General features: G+C 53.0%; 2 protein-coding genes across 5 annotated transcripts in view; one reads left to right on the top strand and one right to left on the bottom strand.

Moving 5' to 3' along the window:
- The window catches only part of CTF1 (cardiotrophin 1), a 28,667-nt gene that overhangs the window by 3,094 nt on the left and 8,802 nt on the right, over positions 1-16,771 (bottom strand). Inside the window, exons 2-3 of one of the 2 annotated variants that reach the window (XM_024233964.2) lie at positions 3,950-6,110; positions 953-1,071 (exon numbers count right to left, since the gene is read on the bottom strand). In XM_024233964.2, the coding sequence (XP_024089732.1) occupies positions 953-1,071; positions 3,950-3,974 (144 nt within the window). In that variant the 5' untranslated portion in view covers positions 3,975-6,110. Of the gene's footprint in view, positions 1-952; positions 1,072-3,949; positions 6,111-11,752; positions 11,900-16,771 lie in introns of those variants that run through there. The other variant, XR_002911837.2, reaches the window with a different exon arrangement.
- The window catches only part of BCL7C (BAF chromatin remodeling complex subunit BCL7C), a 69,193-nt gene continuing 58,843 nt past the window's right edge, over positions 6,422-16,771 (top strand). The window contains exons 1-6 of one of the 3 annotated variants that reach the window (XM_024233962.3): positions 6,451-6,743; positions 7,306-7,384; positions 7,648-7,756; positions 7,849-8,010; positions 11,668-11,753; positions 12,614-12,809. In XM_024233962.3, the coding sequence (XP_024089730.1) occupies positions 6,652-6,743; positions 7,306-7,384; positions 7,648-7,756; positions 7,849-8,010; positions 11,668-11,753; positions 12,614-12,739 (654 nt within the window). In that variant the 5' untranslated portion in view covers positions 6,451-6,651 and the 3' untranslated portion in view covers positions 12,740-12,809. Of the gene's footprint in view, positions 6,744-7,305; positions 7,385-7,647; positions 7,757-7,848; positions 8,011-11,667; positions 11,754-12,613; positions 12,810-16,771 lie in introns of those variants that run through there. The other 2 variants (XM_024233961.3, XM_024233963.3) reach the window with 2 other exon arrangements.

Genomic DNA, 16,771 nt, shown 5'->3' with positions numbered 1-16,771 from the left:
AGCTCAAAGCTAGTTCTATTATGCCACTATTCTCCCACTATCCGCTGCCATAATTGTTACATTATTACTTTTAATGTTATTGTTACTGCCCAAGCTCACAGTTAACAAGTTGGCAGGCCTGCAGTCTGATTCAAAGCTATACTCTCCCTTCACTACACGAGGGTAATTTGGGGAAATATTTTCTTTCCTTGGGCAGGGTCCTCTGCCCAACTAAAGATGTCAGCAGATCCCTGTCTTCTGTAAAAGTGCCCTCTTGGGATAACTGTTGCTCCAGATTGGAACCTCTTCTTGGCTTCCCTGAATATCCCAGGTGGGAGAGTTCGCAGTTAATCATATTTAGCTGCCTCCTTTTACTGTTGGGGAGAGACCAAGGCCCATGGAAGGGAGGTGTCAAGGTTATGCAGAGCCTAGAACCTTGGTTTCCTGAGATACAGATCAGAGTTCTCTTCACTGCCCCAGGCTACCTGGCTACCTCTGACTTAAAGCACCAAGGTCACTTGAGCCCAGGAGTTCAAGACCAGCCTGTGCAATACAGCAAGACCCTGCCTCTACAAAATAATGAAAAAATTACCCAGGCATGGTGGTGCGTGCCTGTGGCCCCACCTACTTGAGAGGCTAAGGCAGGAGGATTGCTTGAGCCCAGGAGGTTGAGGCTGCAATAAGCCATAATGGCACCACTGCACTCCAGCCTGGGCGACAGAGCGAGGCTTCCTCTCAAAAACAAAGCACTGAGGAGGGTGTCTCCAAGCTGGAGAGGACAGAGTGGCATCTGGGTCACAAACAGGGTCCTCTTCCAATTTGCTGTGTGGCCAGGGACAAGTTGCTGTCCCTCTCAGGAGCCCTGATTTCCACAGTTGGAAAATGAGGTTGAGAGAATGGGTGATCGAGGACCTCTGTGATGTCTGCTCCCATTCCTCAGGCCCCCGGCACCCCCACCCCCATTCCCACTCACATATTCCTGGAGCAGCTGCTCAGCGTATTTGGTGAGGAGGTGCGCAAGGCTGTGTGTCTGACGGATCTTGGCCTCCAAGTGGGGAAGAAGTGAGACTGAGGAATCAGCCTGGGGGTCTTCTGGTGGGAAAGGGGGGAGGAATGAGGATGGCCAACCTCCTGCTCATTGATCACCTCTCCCAGGCTGGCTCTTTGTTCCTGACCCCATCAGGGTCTGTCCCATTCCAACTGAAGGAAAATGAGGCACCAGAACTTTGTCAAGCAGGTGGTCTACCTGAAATGTATTGCCTGTCCCCAAATCACTGTTGAAATCCTATTAAAGTCAAATTCAAAGACAGTCATGCCTTGCTTAATAACGTGGATACATTCTGAGAAATGCATCCTTAGGCGATTTCATCGTGGTGCAAACATCGTAGAGTATATTTACACAAACCTAGGTGGTACAGCCTGCTACACGCCCAGGCTATGTGGTGTTAGTCAATTGTTCCTAGGCTGCAGACCTGGACAGCATGTTACAGTACAGCAGGCAACTGGAACACAGTGGTATTTGTGTATCTAAACATAGAAAAGGGCCGGGTGAGATTGCTGATGTCTGTAATCTTAGCATTTCGGGAGGCCAAGGCAGGTGGATCGTTTGAGCCCAGGAGTTTGGGACCAGCCTGGGTGATATGGTGAAACCCCATCTTTACAAAAAATACAAAAATAAGCCAGGCATGGTGGCACATGCCAGTAGTCCCAGCTACTCGAGAGGCTGAGATGAGAGGATCACTTGAACCCCAGGAGGTCGAGGCTGCAGTGAGCTGTGAGGGTGCCACTGCACTCCAGCCTGGGCAACAGAGTAAGATCCTATCTCTAAATAAATAAATAAATAAATAAAAACATAGAAAAGCTACAGTTAAAATACATATATATGTATGTATTTTATTATATAATACATATTGGTTGGGCATGGTGGCTCATGCCTGTAATTCCAGCACTTTGGGAGCCCGAGATGGGCAGATCACTTGAGGTCAGGAGTTTGACATCAGCCTGGTCAATATGGTGAAACCCCATTTCTACTAAAAATACAAAAATTAGCCAGGCATTGGGCTCAGTGGCTTACGCCTGTAATCCCAGCCCTTTGGGAGGATGAGGTGGGCAGATCACTTGAGGTCAGGAGTTTGAGACCAGCCTGGCCAACATGGTGAAACCCCGTTTCTACTAAAAATACAAAAATTAGCCAGGCATTGGGCTCAGTGGCTCACGCCTTTAATCCCACACTTTGGGAGGATGAGGCAGGCGGATCACTTGAAGTCAGGAGTTCGGGACCATCTGGTGAAACCCTGTCTCTACTAAAAATACAAAAATTAGTCAGGCATGATGGTGGGTGCCTGTAATCCCAGCTACCAGGGAGTCTGAGGCATAAGAATTGCTTGAACCTGAGAGGAGGAGATTGCATTGAGCTGAGATCAGGTCACTGCACTCCAGCCTGGGTGACAGACCGAGACTTCGTCTCAAAAAAAAAAAAAAAAATTGTCTGGGTGCAGTGGCTCACGCCTGTAATCCTAGCACTTTGGAAGGCTGAGGCAGGTGGATCACGAGGTCAAGAGATCAGTAGCATCCTAGCCAACATGATGAAACCCCGTCTCTACTAAAAATACAAAAAAAAATTAGCTGGCCTTGGTGGCACGCGCCTGTAGTCCCAGCTACTTGGGAGGCTGAGGCAGGAGAATTGCTTGAACCCAGGAGGCAGAGGTTGCAGTGAGCCGAGGCCACTGCACTCCATCCTGGCGACAGCAAGACTCCATCCCAAAAGAGAAAGAGAGAGAGAGAGAGAGACGGAGTCTCGCTCTTTCACCCAGGATGGGGTGCAGTGGTGCAGTCTTGGCCCACTGCAGCCTCGACGTCCTGGGCTCAAGCCATCCTCCCGCCTCAGTCTCCTGTGTAGCTGGGACTACAGGCATGCGCCACCACGCCCGGTTAATTTTTGTATTTTTTGTAGAGACAGGGTTTCGCCATGTTGCCCAGGCTAAAAATGCATAGAATCTTATGGGACCTCCATTGTCTGTGCGGTCCACCTGTTGACCAAATGTTGTTATGCAGTGCATGACTGTACTGCCTCCTCAGTGAAGCCTCCAGAATCACTCCTCCTTTATAAACGAACTCCTTCCTTTGACTTAAGGCCATTTGCATGAGTTCCAGGGTAGCTCTTTTAATGGCTTTTCTGTGTGTATCTGCCTTAGCCTGAGAGCCCTTTGAGGGCAGGGCTTACATATTTCTACCTCAGTGACTGCTAGTGGACTTCAACATCATCGAAGCACAGAACTTCATATCAAAATGTGCCTTGAAGTCCCATTTTACAGATAGGGAGACTGACGTCCATTTCCATTTCTCTCCTTGATGCCCCATCCATGCAAGGCGTTGGCCTGGCTAGTCAGCGAATCAAGGTCCGCAAGAGCCAGTGTCTGGCGCCCCGGGAGGGACTCCATTTCCCGAAACGCACAGCGCGCGCCCGATGCGTGCTGGGGAATGTAGTCCTGACCCGGTGCCCCGCCCCGCCCCCCCCCCCGAAGTTTCCCAGCACCAGTCGCGATCCTCTGCAGCCCAGACTTTCGTCTCCTGTTGCACTCACTACTTCATGTGACTCCAAGACTGCCTTCCCTTACTCTACCCCTTCCTTCAGCCCCCCAGCTCTGATTCTTTCCCGAGACTCAGTGGACGCAGGGGTCCTGCCCCAGCCCCGACCCCAGTCCTCCCCCTGGGTGTACTCGAACCGGTGATCTAAGCCCTCAGCCCAGGTCCCTGAAACCTCAGCCCCAGGCCTCCTCTAAACCCTAGCGCCTGCCGTTTCTCACAACTCACCCGTTCACTCGTTACCTGACACCGGAGCCCTGCCCTTCCCAGCCAAGGCCGCTCCCCTCCCGGACCCGGGGGTGGCGGAGACCCAGACCCCCAGCTCCCAACCCCTCTGACTCCTGCGCCCCTCAGCGACCCGGCGTCCGGTCCCTCAGCCCCTTACCCAGACTTCCCTCCCTCCGGCTCATGCTGGCCCCTGGCTGATCCCGGCTCCCTTCACGCCCCCCTTTCGAGGGGGGGAGAAAGGGGAAAGGGCTGGGGGCGTGGCCCGGGCGCAGCCAATCAGAGCCCAGACCCCAAACATTTCATCCTACCCCCCCTTTTCAGACAGGATTCCTTGGCCCTGAGCTCAGCTCCTCGCCCGTGGGGCCTAGTGGGGGAAGGGGCCCGAGAGGGGAGGCAAGTTGTCTGTCGGGTGTACAGGACCTCGGGGCTGGGGGTGTCAGGGCCTGGGAGGCAGCCCAATGTCCTGCCGCGGGCTCAGGCTTGGACCTGAGGCAGAGGCTGCTTTGGGTGTAAAGCTGAGGAGACAGGAGAGGGAACTGCTGGACTGGCAGGACAGGAATACGCAGGCCCTCTCTCTAGTCTGGGGCGCGGCTTGCGAGGGAGACTACGATGGGGGCCGTCAGGCTTGGGGCACGTTTGTCCAGACATACATCTCCTAGCCTATCTTAGATGGCTTCCAATCTCATTGTCACACCCACCAGAAGGGAGACAGATACACTGCTCTCCTCTCCTTAGCAGGCCTAGTAACAGAATCACACACACACCCCCCCCAGGAGAACAAGTTTCAGAGACCTGGACAGGAAGTCACACCCATACATCAACCCCATTAACCTGGTGTAGACTGAAAGGAAGGCACATAAGGATGATCCATACTTGGTTTCTGGCCCCCGCGAGGGGCTCGCGGTCTGTCGAGGAAGCCCATAGACAACAGCAGCTAATGGGGTTTGTGAGTGAAGACGAGGAGGCCCATGTGTGTGTGTGCGCGTGCGTGTGTCTGCGTGTGTGCGTGCATGCGGACGTGTGTGCGTGTGAGCATGCATGTGTGCGAGTGGATTTGTGTGCGTGTGAGGGTGCAGGTGTGCGTGTGTGTGCATGTGCGCATGCATGTGTGTGCGTGTGTTCGTGTGAGTGGGTGTGTGTATTGCCGTGAGCAGACAATTGCTGGAATAAAGGAAGAAAGAGTTTAACTGGAGAGGGCACAGCAGATAGAATTGAGCCAGACAATTGGTAGGGCCCACAATCACATGTGTATTAACTGTAAATATTTATTGGGCATTTACCATGTGCTGGGCACTGTTCTAAGAGCTATATGCACATTAACTAACTCCTATGTTATAGATGCGGAATAGAGAGAAGTGACTTGTCCAGGGTAACACAGTTAGGTGTGGCACAGCTGGGATTTTACCTAAGCAGCTTGGCTCAAAAAAATGCTGTCCTAACCATGCTCCTAACCCCTTATACCCTTAACCTCTCTGGACATGGTCACGCCCAAATTCACAGACACAACAGCCACACCTTGAAACACACACACACACACACACAGCAGCACAAATTTTGACATGGTCTTATCTGCTGACAAGCCAGCCTCAAATAAAGTCAACCAAGACACACTCATTTTATTTAAGTAATGTACATTTTATTTAAGTCATGTGATGGATTTTCACAGAATACATATGCCCAGGGAACCAGCACCAGATTACACAACAGAACTGGATCAGCTCCCAGAAGCTCTCCCCTCGTCCCCTCCCAACCCTAAGGGCGACCACTATCTTGACTTTGGTGCACTATAAATTAGTTTTGTCTGGTTCTGAACGTAATACACCTGGAACCATCTAGTATGTACTGTTGTATTTGGCTTCTCTCACTCAAGATTTCATCATGCGACTTGTCTATTTTGCTGTGTATAGCCGGGCATGTCAATCCCGTTGCTGTGTCTATGTGCATGGTAATGAGTAGGGCATCATTCATTTTCCATTCTGTTGATGGGTTATTTCCAGTTTGGGGCTGTTATGAAAGGGCTCTGAACGTTCCCATGCACCCTCTTGATGCTCACACCTACACATTTCTGCTGGGTGTTGACAGCCTAGGAGTGGAACTGCTGGATCACAGAGGTGGCATATGTTCGGCTTCATTAGAAAACTGACAGTTTTCCAAAATGTCTCTACCAATTTACACTCCCCCAGAAATACAACAGAGGTCCAGTCGCTCTACTTTCTCGCCTCCACATGGTGCGGTCTCTTTCACTTTAGCCATTCTGGTGGTGGAGACCCACTCGTATTCGCAGCGCCTGGCGCGTAATTGGCACTCAGTTAACAAGACTGTTGAATGAATGGATGACTAAGTTGGGCGGTGTAGACCAAGAGCCTGGCGAGGGCGGACACACGCACGCACTCCACACACAGCGTTTCGCGGACACCCACCGCGGCTCACGCAGCGCAGTACACAGACCCTCTCGCGCACCCCGCGCCCACGTGGTCTGAACACACGGCCTCGGCCCTGCCTCGCGCGTCCGGTCGCCGAGCCGTCCCCAACTCCCGCTCTCGGCGGCGGGCAGGGGGCGCTGCGCGTCCAGGCGCTCCAAGGGGGCGGGCCCGGGGCGGGGCGGGGCCGGCCGGGCTTCCAGGCCTGGGCTCTGGCCGCCCGCGCCACCCGGCCGCTCCGGGGACAGGCCGGGGCGGGGCGCGGCGGCAGGAAACGGGGCGGGGACTCGCGGAGGCGTTGGGGACTAGAGAGGGCGCGGCCAACTCCCGGGGGGACGGCAGGCCGAGAGCGCGGCGCCCGGGCCTGGCGCCGAGCCTGAGCCCGCCGGACGGGAGGCGGCCCCGCCGCGGGCTCGGCCCCGGCCCCAGCCCCGCCAGCATGGCCGGCCGGACCGTACGGGCCGAGACCCGGAGCCGGGCCAAGGATGACATCAAGAAGGTGATGGCGACCATCGAGAAGGTCCGGAGATGGTGAGCGCTGCCCGGGGGCCAGGGACGGGACACGGCGGCACCACCACCACCAAAGGCGTCTACGCTACCCTCGCCAGCTCTGGGCCCCGGGTGTTCGGTGTATCTCCACCCACTAGCTTTGCCTTGAATCCACAGGGCTCTGTCCCCGTTCCCCTGGCTACTCCTGGGGGTCTACAAAGCGTGATCCCCAGCCGTGTCCTCCCAGAGCGGGAGCCCCCGCTTGTGCCCCGCCCCCTAAAGCTTTGACACCCCTCCTGCAAGTGCGCCCCGGGATCTGCAGGGCTCTGATCCCGGGCCAGGCCCATAGCCACGCCCCCCATGTGTGCCCCAGGGGTCCGCAGAGCCAGGGCCAAAAATCATATCCTCTCTCTAGAGGCACCCACCGCCTATACCCTGGGGTCTGCAAGACTCTCTTTCTCCATGTAACTATGCCCCATTAGCAAAACTGTTGCTACCCTCCTGTGCCTCCTCAACCTCTGCAGGTACCCCCAGATGTGTCCGGCTCCTAGGGGGGTGGGTCTCCCCTCAGGCCTCTCTGACCCAGCCCCCCACCCTCCCACAGGGAGAAGCGATGGGTGACTGTGGGCGACACTTCCCTTCGTATCTTCAAGTGGGTGCCAGTGGTGGACCCCCAGGAGGAGGTGAGCAACCCCCATTCCCACAAGGCCCTGCATCTGTGCAACCTCAGGCAAGTTCCTCCCCACCCTGACCTCTACCTCCAGCTCCCCCAGACCTCAGATGCAGCAGGACAGACAGGAACCATCATTAGCAGCTCCTCCCCTTTTGCCCTCTTTTCTGCTCCACACCCCCTGAGTTCGAGCCCTTTTGCTTCTCAGTGCCTCAGTTTCCTTAGGTGTATGGTGGGGCTTTCCAAGAGCTCTGACCCTAATCCTCTAACCCCCAGGAGCGAAGGCGGGCAGGTGGCGGGGCAGAGAGATCCCGTGGCCGGGAACGTCGGGGCAGGGGCGCCAGTCCCCGAGGGGGTGGCCCTCTCATCCTGCTGGATCTTAATGGTAGGTAGGGATCCTGAAACGCGGGGGGCTGTGGGGACTGAAGGAGTGTACTAGGGATCTCAGGCCAACCATCTCTGCTCTTGCTCCCGCAGATGAGAACAGCAACCAGAGTTTCCATTCGGAAGGTTCCCTGCAAAAGGGCACAGAGCCCAGTCCTGGGGGCACCCCCCAGCCCAGCCGCCCCGTGTCACCTGCCGGACCCCCAGAAGGGGTCCCTGAGGAGGCTCAGCCCCCAAGGCTGGGCCAAGAGAGAGGTAGGACCAGGTACCTCCCAGGAGCCCTCTCCTCTAAGTCCTGTCTTCTCCAGAGTCTAACCTACCAGCTTATCCCTATACCTGCTCCCCGTCTTGTGCACCCCCTCAAGGCGCCTTCCGACTCCTGCAGAATCTCCCTGTAGCTGCTGTCTCATTCCTCTGGTCTCTTAGAATCTATACAGACATATCACTGTCTGAGATTTTCATGTAAATTAAGTTTTTACTAGTTTATCTTTCTCCTCACTCTCATGTCGGTTTCCTGAATGTTGGGCCCATATTGATCTTTTTTTTTTTTTTTTTTTTTGAGAAAGGGTCTCACTCTGTCACCCAGGCTGGAGTAGTGTAGTGGTGTGATCATAGCTCACTGCAGCCTTGAACTTCCTGGGCTCAAGCGATCCTCCCGCCTCAGCCTCCCAAGTAGCTGGGACCACAGGCATATGCCAACATACCTGGCTAATTTTTGTATTTTTTGTAGAGATAAGGTTTCACCATGTTGCCCAGGCTGGTCTCAAACTCACTTGCTCAAGCAGTCCTCCACCTTCAGCCTCCCAAAGTGCTGGGATTACAGGTGTGAGCCATCACACCCACACCCGCCCCCCCCCCCTTTTTTTTTTAGAGACAAGGTCTCTGTCACCCAAGCTGGAGTACTCTGGTGCAATCATAGCTCACTGCAGCCTCAAACTCCTGGGCTCAAGGGATCCTCTGGCCCCAGCCTCCCAAATAGCTGGGACTACAGGTGTGTGCCACCATGCCCAGCTAATTCTTAAATTTTTTGTAGAGATAGGGTCTCACTATGTTGCCAAGGTTGGTTTTGAACTTGTGGCCTGAAATGATCCTCCTGTCTCAGCCTCCCAAGGTGCTGGGATTTATAGGCGTGAGTCACTGTTCCTGGCCCTATGTGATCTTGTTCACTACTGTATCCTCAGAATAATATGGGACACATAGTAGGTGCTTAGTAAATATCTGTTGAGTGAATAAATAATAGTGATAGTCATAGGGGTGATTAATAATAATAGGAATAACAACAGCTAGTATTTATTGAGCTCTTACTGTGTGCCAAGTAAACACTTTATGTGGTTGGGTTTTTTTCTTTTCTTTTCTTTTTTTCTTTGAGAGAGTTTCGCTCTTGCCAAGGCTGGAGTGCAATGGCACAATCTTAGCTCACTGCAACCTTCACCTCCCGGGTTCAGGCAATTCTCCTGCCTCAGCCTCCTGGGTAGCTGGGAATATAGGCATGAACCACCATGCTCGGCTAGTTTTGTATTTTTAGTAGAGTTGGGGTTTCGCCATGTTGGCCAGGCTGGTCTCGAACTCCTGACCTCAGGTGATCTGCCCGCCTTGGCCTCCCAAAGTGTTAGGATTACAGGCATGAGCCACCACGCCCAGCCTTTTTTTTTTTTTTTTTTTTTTTTGAGATGAAGTCTTGCTCTGTTGCCCAGGCTGGAGTGCAGTGGTGCGATCTTGGCTCACTGCAACCTCTGCCTCCCAGGTTCAAGCGATTCTTCTGCCTCAGCCTCCCATGTAGCTGGGATTACAGGCATGCCACCACGCCCGGCTGATTTTTGTTTTTTTGTTTGTTTGTTTGTTTTTGAGACGGAGTTTCGTTCTTGTTGCCCAGGCTAGAGTGCAATGGCACAATCTCAGCTCACCGCAACCTCTGCCTCCCGGGTTCAAGCGATTCTCCCGCCTCAGCCTCCCGAGTAGCTGGGATTACAGGCATGCACCACCATGCCCCACTAATTTTGTATTTTTAGTAGAGACGAGGTTTCTCCATGTTGGCCAGGCTGGTCTCGAACTCCCAACTTCAGGTGATCCGCCTGCCTCAGCCTCCTAAAGTGCTGGGATTACAGGCGTGAGCCACCGTGCCTGGCCTAATTTTTGTATTTTTAGTAAAGATGGAGTTTCACCACGTTGGCCTGGCTAGTCTCGTACCCCTGACCTCAGGTGATCCGCCCGCCTCGGCCTCCCAAAGTGCTAGGATTACAGGTGTGAGCCACCGTGCCCAGCCAACACTTTACGTGTTTTTTCTCATTTAATTTTCACTACAACCTTACAAGGGTGATGATCTTGTTATGATCCCTATTTACAGATGAGGAAACTGAGACCCAGAGAAGTAACTCAGCCAGTGAGCCAGCACCTTGGGCCTGGGTCCTCATCAGCTCTGCTTTTTTTTTTTTTCCTTTGAGATAGAGTCTCACTCTGTCGCCTAGGCTGGAGTGCAGTGGCACGATCTCGCTCACTGCAACCTCCGCCTCCCAAGTTCAAGCAATTCTTCTGCCTCAGCCTCCTGAGTAGCTGGGATTACAGGCGCACACCACCACGCCCGGCTAATTTTTGTATTTTTAGTAGAGACAGGGTTTCACCATGTTGGTCAGGATGGTCTTGAACTCCTGACCTCATGATCCACCTGCCTCGGCCTCCCAAAGTGCTGGGATTACAGGCTTGAGCCACCGTTCCCCGCCAGCTCTGCTTTCTTCCATGCAGTCAAACCCATCTGATTGGCACCTCTTCCTCCCAGGCCCTGCCCTGTCCCTGGCCTTCCCATTTCTCACCCATTTTTGGTTCCAGCTGGTCTCTTCTAGTCACCTCCACACAGCTGCCAGAACAACTTTTTCCTTCATACTTTTTAAGCTTTGATTTTTTTTTTTTTTTTTTTTTTTTTGAGACAAGGTCTCACTCTGTCGCCCAGGCTGGAATGCAGAGGCGTAGAGGCGTGATCACGGCTCACTGTAGGCTTGGATTCCTGGGCTCAGTCAGCCTTCTGAGTAGCTGGGACTACAGGCATGCATCACCATGCTCAGCTAATTAGTGTTGTTATTTTTTATAGAGATAGGGTCTTACTATGTTGCCCAGGCTGGTTTCAAACTCCTAGGCTCAAGCGATCCTCCTGCCTCAGCCTCCCAGAATGTGAAACCCTGTCTCTACTAAAAATACAAAAAATCAGCGGGACGTGGTGGCACATGCCTGTAATCCCAGCTATTAGGGAGGCTGAGGCAGGAGAATCACTTGAACCTGGGAGGCAGAGGTTGCAGTGAGCCGAGATCGTGCCACTGCACTCCAGCCTGGGTGACACAGCGAGACTCTGTCTCAAAAACAAAAACAAACAAACACACAAAAAGAACACCCTGATGTGGGCCTGTGGGCTGGGTCTGGGTCTGGGTCTAGACAGTGCCAAGCAGTTGTATACCTTTGCTAATATAAAAATGGTAGCAAGCATTTATTGAGCACTTACTGTGTGCCAGCCACTGTGCTTTACCTGCATCCACTCATCTGACCCTCACAACAGCCACATGAGGTAATTACTATCATTATCCCCATTTTACAGATGGGGAAACTGAGGCCCATGGAAATTAAGTAGCTGGCCCAAGGTCAGGATTTGAACCCAGGCAGTCCAAGCCCAGAATCTGTGGCAACTTAGCACACATTCCCTCTGTCTCACGTGTCATACTTTCCTGTCCACCGCATCACCCTCAAGCTCCCATGTCAGTGTTCCCTCCTCTGCTTCCTGGGGCACAGCCAGGTTCCTGCTCTCTCCTCTCTGCTCCCATGGCCCTCTGCCCTCTGTGACTGGGGCCTGTGACCATCTGTTTCCCCCACTGTCTGTGCTGCTGGCACAGAGTGGCTGTTCAGGGGATGTTTGTTACCTTGACGTTTCAGATCCTGGGGGCATAACTGCTGGCAGCACCGACGAACCCCCAATGCTGACCAAGGAGGAGCCTGTTCCAGAACTGCTGGAAGCTGAGGTGAGAGAGGCCAGAAGGCTGGACTCCTGGGTCTTGGAGGGAATGGGGGATCTGGGCAGCCGAAGGCTTGGAGCCTGCATCCTGAGGGCCTGGAGGAGAGGCAGACCTGGGACGGAGCTGAAGGCTTAGGGGCTGGGTTCTTGGGACTGAAAAAGAAAGGGTGTTTCAGAGACAAAGTGCTGAGGGCTGGATCAGGGCTGATTGAGACCATTAAAAGCCTGACAAAGCTGGGCGTGGTGGCTCACGCCTGTAATCCCAGCACTGTGGGAGGCCGAGGCGGGTGGATCATGAGGTCAGGAGATCGAGACCATCCTGGCTAACACAGTGAAACCCCGTCTCTACTAAAAATACAAAAATTAGCCGGGCGTGGTGGCACGTGCCTGTAGTCCCAGCTACTCGGGAGGCTAAGGTAGGAGAATTGCTTGAACCTGGGAGGCGGAGGCTGCAGTGAGCCAGGATCGCGCCACTGTACTCCAGCCTGGGTGACAGAGCGAGACTCCTCAAAAATAAATAAATAAATAAAGCCTGACAAAATCATGGCGCTCCTCCATGCATTTTCAAAAAATATCTTAACTGTATAATTAGCGTAAGAAAATTCCTCATAAACCTCTGACATTTCTCACGAGGCTACCTCGAGGCATTTTCAGAAATATCAAATATCAGGTTCGTTCCTCCACACAGTGTCACTGTCGTTGTTGTTGTTTTTGGTGCCTGCTTCCTCTGCATCCTGGGCATCTGGCCCTGGGCTTGCCTCCCGGGCCCAGGAGGGGAGGGGAGTGGAGGCTTTGGAGAAGGCAGAGGCTCAGAGGCTGGACGCCTGGGTTCCGTGGAGCTCACGCCTGTCCACCCTTCCTCTCCAGGCCCCCGAAGCTTACCCCGTCTTTGAGCCAGTGCCACCTGTCCCTGAGGCAGCCCAGGGTGACACAGAGGACTCGGAGGGCGCCCCCCCACTCAAGCGCATCTGCCCAAATGCCCCTGACCCCTGAGAAGCTGGCCTGCCTGTCCTGTTGCCTGAGGGGCCCCTTTGGCTTTTTACAAATAAAGACCCTTTTGTAATTTTGTGTCATGTCATTTCCCCGTCAGGGCTGGGGAGGGTCTTTGGAGACAGTTTTGTCTCATGCTCCATTGCTCAGATGTGGTCACTGAAGCTCTGAGAGGACCTTCCTATAGTGACACCGCAAGGCAGAGTGGGGTGGGGGGCTTGAGCCAGGACCCTGCCTCCCAGTACTTCCCGGGTCTGCCCTATCTCCCGACCTTCACCTCCTCCTCTGGGAGGCCCAGGACCCCTCTTCCTGCTCAGCCCTCGCCTGGGCCTAACAATTATCAAAACTCTGGGTAGCTAGGCCATGATTCTTTTTTTTTTTTTTTTTTTTTCTGAGACACAGACTTGTACTGTTGCCCAGGCAGGAGTGCAGTGGTGCGATCATGGCTCACTGCAGCCTTGACGCCCCACCTCAGCCTCCCAAGTAGCCAGGACCACAGGTGTGTGCCACCATACTCAGCTAATTTTATTTATTTATTTATTTATCACTATTTTTTTTTTGGAGAGTTTTGTTCTTGTTGCCCAGGCTAGAGTGCAATGGCGCAATCTCGGCTCACTGCAAACTCTGCCTCCTGTGTTCAAGCAAGTCTCCTGCCTCACTCTCCTGAGTAGCTGGGATTGGAGGCGTCTGCCACCACGCCCGGCTAATTTTTGTATTTTTAGTAGAGACTGGGTTTTCCCACGTTGGCCAGGCTGGTCTCAAACTCCTGACCACAGGTGATTTGCCCACCTCGGCCTCCCAAAGTGCTGGGATTACAGGCATGAGCCACCATGCCCAGCCTGCTAATTTTATTTTTTGTAGACATGGGGTCTCGCTACATTGCCCAGGCTGGTCTTGAACTCCAGGGCTCAAGTGTTCCTCCTGCCTTGGCCTCCTAAAGTGTTGGGATTACAGGCGTGAGCCACTGCGCCCGGCCTATTCACATTTCATACATAATAACACAGAGGCCCAGAGGGACTTGGGGGCCTGGGATGACCAACCCATTCCCTGCCCTGAGGAAGCCACTCCTCCATCCGGGATGCCTGGCCACACTTCTGGTTGGGTCTAACTTATCCCCATCTCAATCACCATCTCCTCCGAGAAGCCTTCCCTGACTCTAGGCTCAGTGAGTTTTTGAGCTCCAGCAACCCCTTGGGCTTCATTCTCCTTGTTTCATCATTTATCAGGCTGTTCTGGGATCCGTGGGTTTTGTGTCTGTCTTGTCTACGAGGCTGTGGGCTCCTAAGGGGTCTCCACACAACACTGGGAACAGGGTAGTCCCAGCAGCTGCTTCATGAATGAGTGAATACATGAATGGGCTGGGGTTTTCTAGGCAGGCTTCTCTGAGGAGGTGGCATGTGAGCTGGGCTCTGAGACATGAACCTCTGTGCTAAAACTCAAGTCAGAAGCCCTGGTTCAAGTCCTGGCTCTGTTACTCCCTGAGTGGCTCTAGGCAGGCTGTTTCTACTCTCAGTCTTAGTTTGTTCATCTGAGCAATGGGAACAATAACTAGGCCTCATCTGCCCCAGGGGTTTGTGGGAAGCTTCAAGTAATATAAGGCCCTCTCACTCTGTGCCTATAGGGTCATGTATATTGGCCCTATTTTTATTTTTAATAAAGAAAGATACTGAGGTTCAGAGAGGACCAAATTGGAACTTTAAAGAAGCATTAAAAACTGTAGGCTAGCTGTGGTGGCTCACACCTGTAATCCCAGGCCTTTGGGAGGCACAGGTGGGAGGACTGCTTGAGGCCAGGAGTTTGAGACCAGCTTGAGCAACAAAGCAAGACAAAAAATGAAAAAATTAGCCAGGCCTACTGGTGTGCGCCTGTAGTCCAAGCTTCTTGGGAGGCTGAGGTGGGAAGATTGCTTGAGCCCGGGAAGTCAAGGCTGCAGTGAGTGATGATTGCACCACTGTGCTCAACTCTGAGCAACAAAGCAAGACCCTGTGTCTAAACAAACAAAGGAAATGTAAGGATGCTTCCCACAGCAGCTGCAGTGGTGATGGTGGAGCCAGTGCTGTCCAGGGAAGCCAGGCTTGCTGCAATGTAGTGTAACTGTTTCTTATCGCTGCTGTAACAAATTGCCACACATATAGGGGTTTAAAGCCACAGACATTAGCCAGGCATGGTGGCTCATGCCTATAATCCCAGCACCTTGGGAGGCCAAGGTGGGTGGATCACCTGAGGTCAGGAGTTTGAGACCAGGCTGACCAACAAGGTGAAACTCCATCTCTACTAAAAATACAAAAGTTGGCTGGGCATGGTGGCGGTCGCCTGTAATCCCTGCTACTCAGGAAGCTGAGATAGGAGAATTGCTTGAATCCGGGAGGTTGCAGTAAGCTGAGATCGCACCACTATACTCCAGCCTGGGTGACGGAGCGAGACTCCATCTCAAAAAAAAAAAAAAAAAAAAGCCACAGACATTGATTCTCTTACAGTTATGGAGAAGTCCAAAGTTAGTCTCACTGGGTTAAAGTCAAGGTCTCAGCAGTAGTTCCCTCCAGAGGAGGATCTCTTTCTTTGCCTTTTCCGGCTTCTAGAGGCCACCCACATTCCTTGGCTTGTGGCCCTTCCCTCACCTCAAATCAGTGTAGCATCTTCCAATCTCTCTCCATCATCACATCTTCTCTAACTCTCCTGCCTCCTTCCTCCAAGGACCCTGTGATGACACTTGGCCCATTTGAATAATCTAGGACACTCTTCCTATCTCACGACCCTTAGTTTCATCACACCTGCAAAAGCCCATGTGCCATATAAAGCAACACATGCACAGATTCTGGGGATTCAGATGTGGACTTCTTTGGAGGGCCATCTTCATGGTAAGGTCGGCTGTTTGCTGGGTGTGTGGCCACCTCATGACTCCCCTCAACCACTCCCGAGGGAGGAGAGTGTTCTGTAGATGGGAAAGTCCCTTGTGTGGGTTAGTGGTGCAGTGTTAAAGCTCAGAATTCAGGTTCCGGGTTTGAATCTCAGCATCTGCATTCATTTGTTGTATGACCTTTAGCAAGTGACTGAACCTTTCTGTGCATCTGTTTTCTCATCTATAAAATGGAGATAATAGGCCGGGCATGGTGGCTCACACCTGTAATCCTAGCACTTTGGGAGGCTGAGGCGGTTGGATTACTGAGGTCAGGAGTTCAAAACCGGCCTAACCAACATGGTGAAACCCTGTCTCTACTAAAAATAGCAAAATTACTTGGGCGTGGTTGCAGGGCACCTGTAATCTCAGCTACTCAGGAGACTGAGGCAGGAGAATCTCTTGAACCCAGGAGGAGGTTGCAGTGAGCTAAGATCCCGCCATTGCACTCCAGCCTTGGCAAAAGAAGGAGAATCCGTCTCAAAAAAAAAAAGGAGATAGGAAATAATAGTGATATCAGCCTGGTGAGAGTATTCTGAGAGTTAAATTAGGCCACACATGGAGAGACAGCCCTTGGCCTGGGACGTAATAAGTGCTCAATAAATGGCAGGTTTTGTCCTACTGCCCCATGTTATAAATGAGGTTACCAGAGACTCTCCTGTCCCTGAGGCTGGGGACAGAAGCCTGGCCCCAGACGGGGTGTCCATTTCTGAGCAGCCTTGAGAAGCTAAAGTTTGAGTCTCCCCTATTCTTGTCCCTCTCTTGGTCATGGGGCCTAGGAAACTGTCTTGATTCCCCCCAGGCATGCCCCCACCCTCTCATGCCCCATTCTTTGACCTGGTTTTTTTTTTTTTTTTTTGAGACGGAGTTTCGCTCTGTCGCCCAGGCTGGAGTGCCGTGACGCGATCTTGGCTCACTGCAAGCTCCGCCTCCCAGGTTCACGCCATTCTCCTGCCTCAGTCTCCCGAGTAGCTGGGACTACAGGCGCCCACCACCTCGCCCGGCTAATTTTTTGTATTTTTAGTAGAGACGGGGTTTCACCATGTTAGCCAGGATGGTCTCGATCTCCTGACCTCATGATCCGCCCACCTTGGCCTCCCAAAGTGCTGGGATTACAGGCATGAGCCACTGCGCCTGGC

Source organism: Pongo abelii, chromosome 18 (assembly GCF_028885655.2).
Source record: "Pongo abelii isolate AG06213 chromosome 18, NHGRI_mPonAbe1-v2.0_pri, whole genome shotgun sequence".
Classification (NCBI taxonomy): Eukaryota; Metazoa; Chordata; class Mammalia; order Primates; family Hominidae; genus Pongo; species Pongo abelii.
The sequence above is the reverse complement of the archived record's forward strand: the minus strand, read 5'-3'. Positions and strand labels throughout refer to the sequence as shown.